The sequence below is a fragment of the Rhinoraja longicauda genome, chromosome 3 (assembly GCF_053455715.1).
Source record: "Rhinoraja longicauda isolate Sanriku21f chromosome 3, sRhiLon1.1, whole genome shotgun sequence".
Classification (NCBI taxonomy): Eukaryota; Metazoa; Chordata; class Chondrichthyes; order Rajiformes; family Arhynchobatidae; genus Rhinoraja; species Rhinoraja longicauda.
The window spans coordinates 22,885,320-22,899,830 of NC_135955.1; the positions used below are offsets into that span (position 1 = coordinate 22,885,320).

General features: G+C 37.1%; 1 protein-coding gene across 3 annotated transcripts in view; it reads left to right on the forward strand.

The window, feature by feature from the left end:
- The window catches only part of lingo2 (leucine rich repeat and Ig domain containing 2), a 535,791-nt gene that overhangs the window by 424,202 nt on the left and 97,078 nt on the right, over positions 1 to 14,511 (forward strand). For all 3 annotated transcript variants that reach the window (XM_078394985.1, XM_078394980.1, XM_078394984.1), the window contains one exon: positions 114 to 247. Coding sequence is in view for 2 of the 3 variants with exons in the window: in XM_078394980.1 (XP_078251106.1) it covers positions 239 to 247 (9 nt within the window). In the remaining variant the exon portion in view is untranslated. The remainder of the gene's footprint in view (positions 1 to 113; positions 248 to 14,511) is intronic.

Consider the following 14,511-nt stretch of genomic DNA (forward strand, 5'->3'; position numbering starts at 1 on the left):
ACACTTTTGAGGACCTTTTGCTACCTTGAATGGTTCAATATAATTGCAAGACACTCTTCTCAATACTTTATTTTCCTTTTGCTCATCAGAATCTTCTTCTGCTCTCTCTCTAGGTAAGAGCAAACCAGTTATGTTATGGGGCCTGGAGTGTAACCATGCTCCTCAGTACTGGTGCAACAGTTCTATAATATGAAGAAGTATCAACCAAGCGATCTTACAGCAAGCACGCAAGATTGACATGATGAAGGTAAACTTATTTTTCTCAGTTGTGCATTTGGGTTACAGAGAACAATTACAATAGCAGGTACCTTGAGCAGATGGATTATGACTTTAACTCTGGGAACTGCTAAAAACATGGGGAATATTCCCACCCTGGTTTGTAAATCCTTGATGTTCCATTCAAATGACTTCAAGTGCTCTGAAGCAAGGGATAAATCTGTGGAATTCGGGGGTTTGGGGAGAAGGCAGGAATGGGGTACTGATTGTGAATGATCAGCCATGATCACATTGAATGGCGGTGCTGGCTCGAAGGGCCGAATGGCCTACTCCTGCACCTATTGTCTATTGTCTTCAGGTGCTTATTTGAGATCTGGCATTCTATTATTTGATTTTGATGGTAAAAACGCTAAAATTAATTAACCCTGTAATCTGTAAACTGAAATTTTGGCATCTTTTGATGGTGTGAGTGTTCAGATCTGAATGAAGCAGTCAGCATTTCAAAATATAAGAAGATATAAAGGGTCACTTTATTTATTCACTGATGTAGTATAAATGACAATTTTCTACTGATATTTTTCATTCTAACAGAGTTGAAAAGTAGTGTTCATCTCTCATCAAATCTTGGACAGTCCAGGCGTGAAGTGCTTTGTGTTGTTGTTGTTCCAAAAGGTATATTAGCAAAATAAAGAGTTTACCAGGTTGACGGATGTAAAGACTGAAGGATGTGTTTAAAGCCTTTTTAAAGGAATGACACAATTCTTCTGACTCCTGGGAATATTTGGTCCTTGACCAGAATGATACACGGAAAGTTGAGGCCATGCTTTGGGAACACTTAGGAAGAAGTATAAGTCGCAAACCACCTCACAGACTATCCATCTCTTCTGGCACTTCCTGCCCTGAATGCTGAAGATTCCATAGTTCCCACATGGGCCTGATCTGATCACCTCAGAACCCTCTATAACAGAGACACAAAAGGAGCAGATTTGAAAAAGGATATGAATGCACTGTGGTAAATGTGAAGAGCTAAGAGTCAAAAGAGTTATTTGTCATATGTACCAGGGACTGGAATAATGAAATCCTTATTTCCATCAGCATAACAGGCCTGTAACACGATACACATATATAAAATTCAAAAATTAGATTAATTAATAACCCCAATACCTGTACAAATAAAGCCCAATGTGCTTCCAAAGACAGTCAGTAATTCATCAGTTCGTGTTGTGTAGTGTTCAAGAGGCTGATGGTTGTTTGGAAGAAGCTATTCTTGAACTTGGTTTTCATACTCCTTTTCCTTCTTCCTGTTGGTAAGAGTAAAATGAGAGCATGGACAAGGGTGGTTCTTTGATGATGCCGGCTGCCTTTTTGAGGTAGTGTTTCCTATGGATTCCTTCTATGGTGGAGAGGTCAGTATCTGTGATGGATCAGGTGGTGTTCACCATTTTTTATAATCTCCCTCATTTCAGGGTGTTCAAATTGCCGATCCATGCCTTGAGACAATCAGTCAATATGCTCTCTACCGTACACCTGTAGAATTTCAAGAGAGTATTCATTGACATACAGAATCCCCACGATCCTCTAACGATGATGGGCTCTGTTTATTATTGCATCAATGAGCTGGGCTCAGGATAGATCTTCAGGGATATGCCTGCATGGGGACTTGAAGTGTAAGAAAGAACTGCAGATGTTGGTTTAAATCGAAGGTAAATGCAAAATGCTGGAGTAACTCAGCGGGACAGGCAGCATCTCTGGAGAGAAGGAATGGGTGATGTTTCGGGTCAAGAGCCTTCTTCAGTCTGAAGAAGGGTCTCGACCTGAAACGTCACCCATTCCTTCTCTCCAGAGATGCTGCCTGTTTGTGAGTGTGTTCATTGAGAGGCACTCAGGTATATATATATAAGTCCTTTATTAGCGGGTCCTTATAGTACAGATGCTGGCTGCCATTACCTCCAGTTCCCCACAGGATCTCCCAGCTAACACCAGGATAACTAGTACAAAACCCGGCCTGGATTACGGACCGGGTGCACAACAGTAAAACCAGACATGGATCTACATCCCCCTTCTTAAGCATAAGCCCCCCAAACTAGATAAGAGTATATAAAGCCACTACAATATGAAACAACTACAACTTACCCCCATCCTAATACAAGGGATGAAAAAACAACTACGACAAACGCTAAGCAGAGGAGGATACAACTCGAGTAAGATAAACAAAAGGGGAACGGTAACGACCGTAATTAACCAGAGTCCATAGCAAGTGTCTAGCCACAGTCTTGGTACTTGGGATTGGGCTTACAGACCCGTCCTGCACGAGTACGATACAAGCCCTCCGCCGTATCCATTGTAGGTGTCAGCACCATGGGTGGTGGTTCAAACGGCACTGGTCTCGCAACGGCCTTCTGCACAGGAGACTGCACCAGTGAAGTCATGGGTGGCTGTGTAGGCAACTTTATGGGTGATTCCATCACCGGCTCCTTTGTTGGTGTTAAGACCAGCTTGTGGTCTGCCGACGCCTGGCCTCCATTGGTCCGTAACCTGCCATCTGCGACCTCCGTGTAGCCATGCTGACGCGGATGAGATGGCACCGGCTCATTCACCGGTAGAAGGTGTTTTCTGTTCCGCCGGTAGGTTCCTCCTTCCGATTGGACAAGATAGGACCGCGGCTCCTGGCAGGTCCCACTAACTACACCCAGACGATCATGACCCTTCTGGGTCTGCAGACGGACCGTCTGACCCTCCGACAGAGGCTGGAGAGGATGGCTAGACCTGTCGTAATACGCCTTCTGGATCTGCCGTTTATGTTGCAGCTGAGCCTGAACAAATTGGGGCTCGTGAACATGGGGCTGCAGCAGGTGTCTTGCAACAGGAAGGGTGGTACGAGTTTGTCTGGACATCAATCGTTGGGCCGGCGAACCCAATACCGGGTCACGTGAAATGTTACGGAGATTGAGGAGATCCAGGAATACATCAGACCCGGCTCTTCTGGATCTCTCCATGACCTGTTTGGCACTACAGACAGCCCTCTCGGCTAGCCCGTTTGACTGTGGATACTCCGGGCTGCTGGTGATGTGTTTAAAATCCCAGCGCGTAGCAAAGTCCTTGAAACACTGACTGGTAAATTGACCGGCATTATCCGACATGAGGGTGTGAGGAGACCCATGGACTGAGAAATGTCTCGCCAGTTTTTGAATTATCGCCGCTGAGGAAACTGTGCGGAGCAAATCGATCTCCAACCATCCGGAATAGGAATCCACCAGAACCAGATATTGATTGCCACGCCACTCACAAATATCAGTGGCCACAGAGGACCAGGGTAAATCAGGAACCGGGTGCAGCAAAAGTGGTTCCCTTTGCTGATGTGGGGCCAAACTGTTACACACCGCACATGATTGCACCCTCTTGCGCATGTAGTCAGACATAGCAGGCCAGAAAAACATACTTTTGGCTCGCTGAACCGTTGCCTCAGCGCCAGGGTGGGCCCTATGTATTGCATCTACCGAGAGACTTGAAGTTGTTGATTCTCTCCACCTACAACCCTTTGAAGAAAGTGTTGATGCAAGGTGCACAAGGAAGATAGCAAAAATATAAGGCTAGATCTTTAATCTGTGTGTGGCTCATTTCCATTGAAACACGTTAGCATAACTGAATTCCATTAAAAAACAATAAAGGTTTTTATTGGAATGAACTTAGGTTACTACAAATTCTTCAACAGAGGAGCAGAGAAGGTGTGATGCAGGTTATATGGCAGCTTGGTATGGGAGCAAGATAGCATTGTGCATGAAACTCAACATTGCTTTGTGCATTAAAACTTGCATTTCTGGTCCTTGGCATTTGCATCTGTGCACAAACTATAATAATACAAGATACAGGAATGGCAATAGGGGGATTATAATGGGAATCAGCTTAAAGAATTGGGAAACTGCTTGGATGGTGAGTGGATTAATGGAAAGGGAGCATGATCAAAGGTCTGGCACTGAAGATTTGGAAGAAGGCAATTAGGATGTGGAGTAGACACTCGGCATAGTCATCAGGAAAAGTGACTGCAGGTTACCATGAGAAGATCAGGAATGAGAGAAGACTATGAGAGGGAATTGTAGTGAAGATCAACGTGCGTGGGGGAAGAGATTGGAGTGACCAGAACCCATGACATCTTGACATAGAGGTGAGAGTGCGACTACTGAGCTTGACTATACTTTATGTTAGGTGTTTAATGGGCCATGAATATCCATAAATTGAAAATCCGTCATGAGAAAGTAAGTAATGTATGTTTGTCAGGAAACGATTCTTTGTGTTCCGAGAAGTTTTGGGCGAGATGTTCCATTAGATTTACTGCCATTGGCCATTCCTTTAAGGGTAAGAGATCATAGCAGCGAGAACAGATTGTTCTATGATGCAGATCATAAACTTTTTTTGTGTATCATTTAACATAACATGACCCAGGAATTGGAACAGGGAATCTTTGTTGTGTAAAGGGTTGAACAAAATATTACACACACTGTCAAAAGCTTTTTTTATTTGGATATGGGCAAGTTGAAGCGCATCTTATTGAGATATAGTATATGTTCAAGCCAGCTACAGTAGGTATGTTATACTAAATAGAAGAATTAATGTTATCAAGTTTTCACATTGCACAAAGGCAATTTTCATAAAAAATATCCAATCTTGACTCAGCTGGGTTATGGCCCTCCAATTAAGTTTGAAAGAGAAAGAGAGAGAACATTTTAAGTCCAAGGTTTGGTTCACAAAGATATCAGCCAAAATTATTCCCCTCAGTGTAAAAAAAACAACTTTTCTGAAGTGACAGTGAGGGACGAAGGAGTGGGGGGAGAAGCATAAAGCTGTCAAATGCTGAACAAAAACAAAATCTGTGTGGTTCAGTGCCAAGGGTCAAGCTTGAGATGGATCTGGAGTAAAGGAAATGAAAAATCACCAGACCAAAATGCCACAAGAGAACCATTTATCATAATGGTGTGAGATACTGAAGATTGTACGCGTAGTCCTAGTTTTGCAACTTGAAATGCTACAACATTCAGGGCTACGGTCCAAATGCGGGAAAATGGCCCAATTTTGAAATTCATTTTGAGTATTAACTGCCAGATGAAGCGAGTGTTACAAAAATATCGTCAGTGAATAAATATATAGCATTTACCAAGTGCAGGAGCCACAGATAAAAGATGGTCATTAGTAAATCCAGTGCAGAACTCCAAAAAATGTAGAAAGTCATGAGAATGCAGAACTCATTTCCTCCAGGAGTATTTGAGGTGAAGTTGTATAGAGGCGTTAACGGGGAGGATGGTAAACACATGAAGGCGAATGGTATGTTTATATTCATAACATTAGATAAAATATAATGGGAAGAATTTGAAAGAATGGATCGACTAGGCTTAAATTCACTGGATTTTAGAAGGATGAAAGGGGATCTTATAGAAACATATAAAATTCTTAAGGGATTGGACAGGCTAGATGCAGGAAAAATGTTCCTGATGTTGGGGGAGTCCAGAACCAGAGGTCACAGTTTCAGAATAAGGGGTAGGCCATTTAGGACTGAGATGAGGAAAAACATTTTCACCTAGAGAGTTGTGAATCTGTGGGATTCTCTGCCACAGAAGGCAGTGGAGGCCAATTCACTAGATGTTTTAAGTTAGGTTTAGCTCTTAGGGCTAAAGGAATCAAGGGATATGGGGAAAAAGCAGGAACGGGGTACTGATTTTGGATGATCAGCCATGATCGTATTGAATGGCGGTGCTGGTACTCCTGCACCTATTTTGCGATGTTTCTATTTTTTATTCCAATCCCAGCTGTGATGAAGAGGCTTCGAGCTGAAACATTATCTCCCAGTGATGCTGACTTACCTGCCGAATGTTTCCTGTGTTTCATGCCTTTTTTTTTTCAAATTGCATCTTCAGTATTTTAACTTTAAAATTATAGAAGGATACTGTATGGAACTAGATTATTCCTCCTTTTACATGCACTGTTTGGCCTTGAGTTATTTCTGCGCCAGTGTGTCTGATGATATATTCTCACAGTTGCTTTTGGCCTTGTTTGCATTCTTGGGTTTCTCACCTGCAGGAAGTCTCCAAACCATAAAGTCACAACCCCAAGGAGTCATAGAGTCATAGAGTCCTACAGCACAGAAAGAGGCCCTTCGGCCCATCGTGTCCGCGCCGCCCGTTACCAAACAGTCTAATTTTAATCCCATTTTCCCGCATTTGGACCGTAGCCCTGAATGTTGTAGCATTTCAAGTGCCCATCCAAATGCCTCTTAAACGTTGTGAGTGTTCCCGCCTCCACCACCACCCCAGGCAGTGAGTTCCAGACTCCAACCACACTATTGGAGTCAGAACAATGAACCAATAATTATTTTCCAAAAGGGATTCAAGTAAAATCATGAGCTTCATTTATCAAGAACAAGGTATTTGTCAGTGTGGATAAATATATACTCTGTAGAGATATTTTGCAGTTTAACCTAATTTTCTGGATTTATTAAAAAATATGTAAAACCAATAACTCCAGATGTTTGAACCAGTGGGGTGGCATTCCTAAAACTTGATTCTGTACCGTGTGTTTTTACTTTTCGTTTGCTGTCAGGAGTCTTCTGCAGATAAATTGCGTCACCATGCTGGCTAAGTAGCCAACCAGAATAACGCATAATCACAGAATGGCAAAGCAGGTAGTTAAAGAAAAAAATCTCTTCCGGTGGCGCTATGGAGGCTTGAGTCCAGCGCCAACTAGCTCCGTGCCGAGGGAAAAAAAAACGGGAGAAATCTGGGTTTTACCTGCAGCGATCGCAATCTGAACGGCTGCCTGCGTGACGTCATCAGGCGCGCGACTTTAAGATATGTCGTTACAACGCAGCCCCCCCCCCCGTGGGGGACAAAAAAAAACCGGTAAAAAACCGCAGATGGAAGAGGAAGGCCCTTTAGAGGCCTCGGCCTCAATTACAACGAGGGCCCAGGAAGACCCTTCGAAGAGAATGAAAAAGTCCGAAATGGAGGATTTTAAAACTTTTCTTGCTGCCGAATTAAAAACCTTTGGTGAGAAACTTGACTCTTTTAGGTCGGAATTTAAAACAGAAATGCTTTCTACCGTTCAGCTCATGCTGGAAAGTTGGAAGAGGACGAGGGAGGAAGAGGTCAAAGCGCAAATGGAAGTACTGGAAGCCAGGCTGGTTTTGGTGGAAACGAAGGTTAAAACGGAGATGGACCCCGTTCATTATGAACTTGGTCAACATCAAATAGCGTTAACCGAACTGGAGAAATGGGCGACGTCAAATGAGGGAATGGCAAGTCGACTCCTTACTGAAAACCAACGCCTCTCAGATATGGTGATCAAATTAAATGAGAAATGTACCGATTTGGAGGGGCGGCAAAGACGTAAGAATCTAAGGATTGTAGGGGTGAAAGAAGGAGGTGAGAAAGAAATGGGTACTCGGGATTTTGTGGCAGACCTTTTACATAAAGCCTTAAAATTGGATCATAAACCTTTACTCGGTCGAGCCCATAGAGTGCAGCAAAAACGTATACAGGATGATGCCCACCCAAGACAAATTATTGTAAAGGTGCAATTGGATCATGAATTGGATGATATAATGAGGAAAATGGTTCGAGGCGGACAGCTCCTTTTTGAAGGTGCGAGATTCAGTATTTACCGCGATTATCCGGTAGAAGTTCACAAGAAAAGAGTGCAGTTCATTGAGACAAAGAGAATTTTGAAGAAGGTACCTGATCTGAGATACAGCTTGCTTTATCCCGCAAGACTAAGAGTCTCCTACAAGTCCAAGGTACACTTTTTTACAGACCATGAAAAAGCAATGGAATACGCTAAAGAAGTCGGAAACATGACAGACTGAAGAATTTACATTACCCTTTAGGAGTCCCGCCAGATCTAAAAAGACCTTTAAAGTTTTTTCAAGAGCTTTGAGGAGATCCGGAAACCGAAATGGATGGAGGACATTGGAGAAAACCGTGTCTTTTCTGTTTTTTCTGTTTACTAATCATTATTATTATCTGTATACTCATATATAACTATATATGTAATAACCAATATTTATTAAATATTTATATTACCACTAAAAATTATTAATAAAATTATTAACATTAACATAAATCATATAAATTTAATACTGTATATGATTGATAACAATGATGAATAATCAATAGTCTTCGATTAACATAGAAATGAATTACACAATTATATTATTTAGGAAGATATGCAAGAGGTAAATTAGCCTAAGTCATAATAAAGTTTGACCGTTTTTCTCTTTACTTTTCAATTTAAAATTAAATTTATGATAGATTTAGTGGAAAAATTAATATGATAGGTAGAGATATGTAGAGGTTATGTGCTTATGTATGCATACATATGGGTATGTATATATATATATAGGGGTATATCGTGTGTGTGTATGTATGGGTATGTAAATAAGTTTGTTACTCCCAAAGAAGATATATGAATGTTAGAAATAACCCTTTATTTTCTTTGCGCACGGAGCTAGAATTTTTTTTTTTTTACAAAGGCTACGGAAGTCTTTAGAATTCTAGCCACGTTAGTGTGGCTATCACTAACTACACTAATTGTAGAGGTAGTTTCTTTTCTTTCACCCTATATTAACCAACTCTATCACTTTTCTCTTTTTAAATATTTTTGTAACTTAATGTTAGAATGGGAAAATAAGACAAATACAAGGAGATGTGTTCGGAAGAGCGTTGTATATGATTTTAAATTCATCTATTTGAGGTTCGGGAGCAGGGTCAGGTTCTGTGTGTTGTACCTTCTGATCGGTTATAGACCACCTTAGAAACAATATGCAAGACATTAATATGACAAGTGGGGGTCAGGGAATAACATTTTGTAGTTGGAATGTCAAGGGAATCAATGAACCAATTAAGAGAGGTAAAGTTTTGGCACATCTAAATTTAATCAAAACTGATATAATATTTCTTCAAGAAACACATCTCAAGAAGGAATCTCAACATAGACTTAAAGCTAAGTGGATTGCTGAATCATATCACTCCTCCTTTTCCCACAAGTCTAGAGGAGTTGCAATACTAATTCGTAAAGGAATACCTTTTAAGAACTCCTCAACAATAGTGGATATTGATGGCAGATATATTATATTAGTTGGAGAATTAAATGGAGAAAAAGTGATTCTTCTTAATGTTTACGGGCCTAATTTTGATAACCCTATGTTCTTTAATAAAACATTTAATAATATTCCTGAATTCACACAATATAAATTAATAATTGGAGGAGACTTCAATTGTACATTAGATCCATACTTAGATAGATCATCAATGCAAAAAAAAATAAAATCTCAATCAAGTGTATTTTTAAATTCATTTATTAATACCACTAATATTAAGGATGTCTGGAGAATAGAAAACCCAACTGGACGGGAATATTCATTTTACTCACCAGTACACAAAACATACTCAAGAATAGATTATTTTTTAGTTGACTCTACGTTTATTCCATTTATTTATAATTCAAAATACCATAACATTATAATTTCGGATCATGCACCTGTAACATTCATGATTAAATTAAATGGAATGTCCGAGAAACAAGCATATTGGAGATTTAACCCACAAATTTTGAACGAAAAGTCATCCCAGGAATATATTATTAAACAGATTCAAATATTTTTGGAGGTAAATGACAACCCTGACACACCTATTTCTCTTATGTGGGAAACGTTTAAAGCGTATGTTCGAGGTACATTAATTTCTGCTCAAGCATTTTATAATAAAGAGAACAGGATTAAGCAACATACATTGGAAAGTGAAATTAAACAACTAGATATAGAAAATGCGAGAATGCCATCTACTTTAAAACATAATAAAATTGCTGTATTGAAATATAAATTAAATAAAATGTATTCAGAACAAGTAATAAAACTTTATCAAAAAACAAAACAATTACATTTTGAATTTGGAGACAAACCACAAAAACTATTAGCACGTCAATTACGAAAAATGGAAGGGGAAAAAATAATTCATAAAATTAGAACAGAGACAGGAGAATTATTAAAAATGCCCAAGGACATAAATGATAGATTTCTTCAATATTATCAGAACCTTTATTCAACTAAAACCGTAGCACAATCAGAAGGAATAGCAGACTTTTTAAAAAAATGTAATTTAAAAGGTTTAGATTCAAACGATAGAGAATTATTAGAAAGGGAGATTACGATAAAGGATATTGAGGAGTCTATTGGTTCTTTAAAAAACGGTAAAGCAGTAGGACCAGATGGTTTAGGCTCCGAATTTTATAAAAAATTCTATGATTTGCTTAGCCCACGTTTACATAGACTGTATGAGTATATATATACTCAACAGAAACTTCCAGATACTTTAAATGAATCTATAATAATACTGATTCCTAAAGCTGATAAAGATCCGGAAGACCCGGGATCATACAGAGCAATTGCACTTTTAAATACAGATCAAAAAATTTTAACTAAAATACTAGCGAATAGATTAAGTACGGTGATGAATAAATTAATACACCCTGACCAAACAGGCTTCATTCAGAAACGATACTCATACTATAATCTAAGAAGATTATTTAATATTATATATTCCAAGAGAATTATTAATGAAGATCTAGCAATAATCTCACTAGATGCGGAAAAAGCATTTGATCAGGTTGAATGGTCTTATTTATTTTTGGTGATGGAAAATATGCAGCTAGGGGAGAAATTCTGTACATGGATAAAACTGTTATATACAAATCCCACGGCTAGAATATTTACAAACCAAAGGTTGTCATCGAAATTTAGCCTAGCTAGAGGTTGTAGACAAGGATGCCCGTTATCCCCATTATTATTTGCGCTTGCTATTGAGCCACTGGCAGAAAGAGTTAGGGGGCATCCGGAAATACATGGATATAACACAAAGGACACAGAGAACAAAATTTCTCTATATGCTGATGACGTATTAATTTACATCACAAAACCAGAAATTAGTATTCCAAACTTATTAAAGCTAATAACCCAATTTGGATCACTTTCAGGATACAGAATAAATTGGAATAAAAGCGAAATTATGCCAATAAGGGAACATAACAAACAGATAATACAACAATTTCCATTTAAAATAGTAAATGAAAAATTTAAATATCTAGGTATCTATGTAACTAAGATATATACATCATTATTTAAAGCAAACTTCCCCCCGTTACTGAACAAACTACATAAGAATATTCAATACTGGAAAACACTCCCCATCTCAATGGTAGGCAAAATTAATGCCATAAAAATGATTTTTTTACCGCAAATATTATACCTTTTTCAGACAATTCCGATATATTTGACAAAAAACTTTTTTAAAAAATTGGACTCTATTGTTAATGATTTCATCTGGGATTATAAGAATCATAGGATAAATAAAAGACACTTGTGTAAATCAAAAATAAATGGAGGCCTGGCTTTACCCAATTTTTTGTTTTATTTCTGGGCAGTTAATATTAAAAATATGAATTTCTGGTTGGAAGAAATAGATCTTCAACCAGACTGGTTAAAAATGGAAAAGGAAGATTGTTTGCCTTTTGATATTGGTTCGATATTATTTGCCACGTCTAAATTAAACAAAAAAATTTATAGGGAAAACCCTATAATATTTAGTGCTATACGAATTTGGAAACAATTAAAAAAGACATTAAAACTAGATAATTTATCGCTTTTTCTTCCAATTGTGAATAATCCTTTGTTTAAGCCTTCATGGTTAGACCGGGGTTTTACACAGTGGAAGAATTATGGAATTAAAAATATGGGACAACTTTATAAGGAAGGCACCTTTCTGACATTTCAGGAGTTGCAACAGATTTATGGTCTTCGTGGAAATGATTATTTCAGATATCTTCAACTTAGAGATTACGTAAAGTCGAACTCCCAAAATTTTCAAATTAGAAATTCAGAAATTCTTGACGAATGTTGGAACAAACATCCTAATACAGAAAAATTAATATCTTATATATATAATATTTTATTAGACAGTGACATGCCTTCTACGGATTTATATAGACAAAAATGGGAAAAAGAATTAAATCAAGTAATAACGAAAGATACTTGGGAAGAAAGTTTGCAACATATAGATCAGTGTTCACTAAACGCCAGACATTCTCTAATACAATTTAAAGTATTACATAGGTTACATTATTCCAAAACAAAACTACATAAAATTTTCCAACATATTTCACCTAAATGTGATAAATGTCAACATTTAGAAGCTACATTATCTCATATGTTTGCAAACTGTATAAAAATTAAAAAATTTTGGGTAAATATTTTTAGTATAATATCTAAAATAACCAGCACACAATTGGACCCAGATCCAAAATTAATTATACTCGGAATATTAGAATTAGAATTAAATAAAACATTCAGAACAACACAAAAAAACTTTATTGATTATAGTTTAATAACAGGAAAAAAATTAATTCTAAAATTTTGGAAAGGCCCTACGGCCCCCACAATTAAAATGTGGATTATAGAAATGACGGAGACCTTAAACGTGGAAAGAATCAGATTTTCCCTGTTGGACAAACAGGAAGTATTCATTGAAACATGGTCTCCTTTTATTGATTACTTAAAGGGTCAGAATAGTTCAGCACAGGAACCTGACTAGCACTCGGACTAAAGAATGAATGAAATGCTATAATTTGGAATGTACGAATATATCTCGAATGAAGTTTTTGTTATTTTAATAAATTTTTCCATTCTTCTTTAACTAATTTTTTCCTTATTTTTATTTTTTTATTTTTTTTTTTTTTTGTTTTTAGTTATTTTTTCTTTTAAATTGGTTTTTGTTTTTAGTTTTCTTCTCTCTCTTTTCTTTCTTCACTTCATCTACTTCGTTAGCTTTATTTAGTTTATATAAAATAAATTTAAAAAAAGGGGTAAAAGGTATATAATAATAATTGACAATGTTATCAATTCAAAAATGTATGACTGTAAAGATGTAAACAGGTTATGTAAAAAAAATAAAAAAAAAAAAATAAAAAAAAAAAAAAAAATAAAAAAAAAAAAAAAAAAAAAAAAAAAAAAAAAAAAAAAAAAAAAAAAAAAATCAAACATTATTCTAATTTGATTTATGTACTTACACATTTCACAAAGCGAAATAAATCAAGGACCTATGTGTAAGATTGAAATAGAAAAATATATGTCCTAAACAGACCTCAAAATAATGAAAAATATTTTATTATTTTGAATTTTGTTTTAGCAAATGTGATGTGGGAGGTGTGGATATTCAGTAAGCCATAGAAACAGAAACATAGAAAATAGGTGCCCATTTGGCCCTTCGAGCCATTCAATGTGATCATGGCTGATCATCCACAATCAGTACCCCGTTCCTACCTTCTCCTCATATCCTTTGAGCAGCAATTGGATGTTGATGATCTTCCATTAGATCATTTTGGCTCCACTTCCAATTACAAGCTACCCTCTAAATAGTCAGAACTTTTCATGCAAAACACTTTGCAACATCCTGAATTTCATATTTTTCATTATCACCCCATTTCCCCTTTCAATGTTCTCCTTTTGTTGTGTTTCTTTCTCCACAGATGCTGCTTCATTTGATGTGTGTTTCCAACATTTTTGGTTTTGCTTCAGTTTTCCAGTATCTAACATTTAGCTTTTGTGTTATTCGGATAGAATTAAGCTGTTAAAAAATCAATGTTTTTCCTAAGGCCAGAGAGATTGTTCAAACACGAATTTGGTGAAAGAAAGTTATATTTTATTGAGCAACAATTAATACTTTCATAGATTTTGCAATCCAGATAATCTGAAAAATTTTAGTCAATCATCTGCCGAAGCATTCAACAATATAGCTGAGGATGTTGGTTATCACTGACTGCAACATCAAGATCTCCATCTTAAACTGCATTTGTTTAGGTGCTGGAGATTTCTGTCAGTTTTTCATTGTAATGGGTGAATGCTGACAATTTCACCAAGATTACAATTGTAAATTTCTGGCTAATTATTTCAATAGCGCATCTTGAGTTGTTTCCAAAATATATTTCTTAATTTTTCTTGAACTTCCTTTGGAGTTAATTTTAAATATTGTAATAATACAGCTGACAGATAAACGGTACCAAAGGGATCCGTTAATTTGCCAAGTGTTGATTTATTAAATAATTAAAGTTATACTGTTTTATGAAGTCATCAGTTTTATCAGCCAACAACCTTATTCAACAAAAAAAACTTTTATTGAGGAGATTATTTTTTAATAAACAGATTAGCGATGTCATGTGGTAGACATTCAAGTGTCCAACAGATTAAACAGTAACATTTTAACA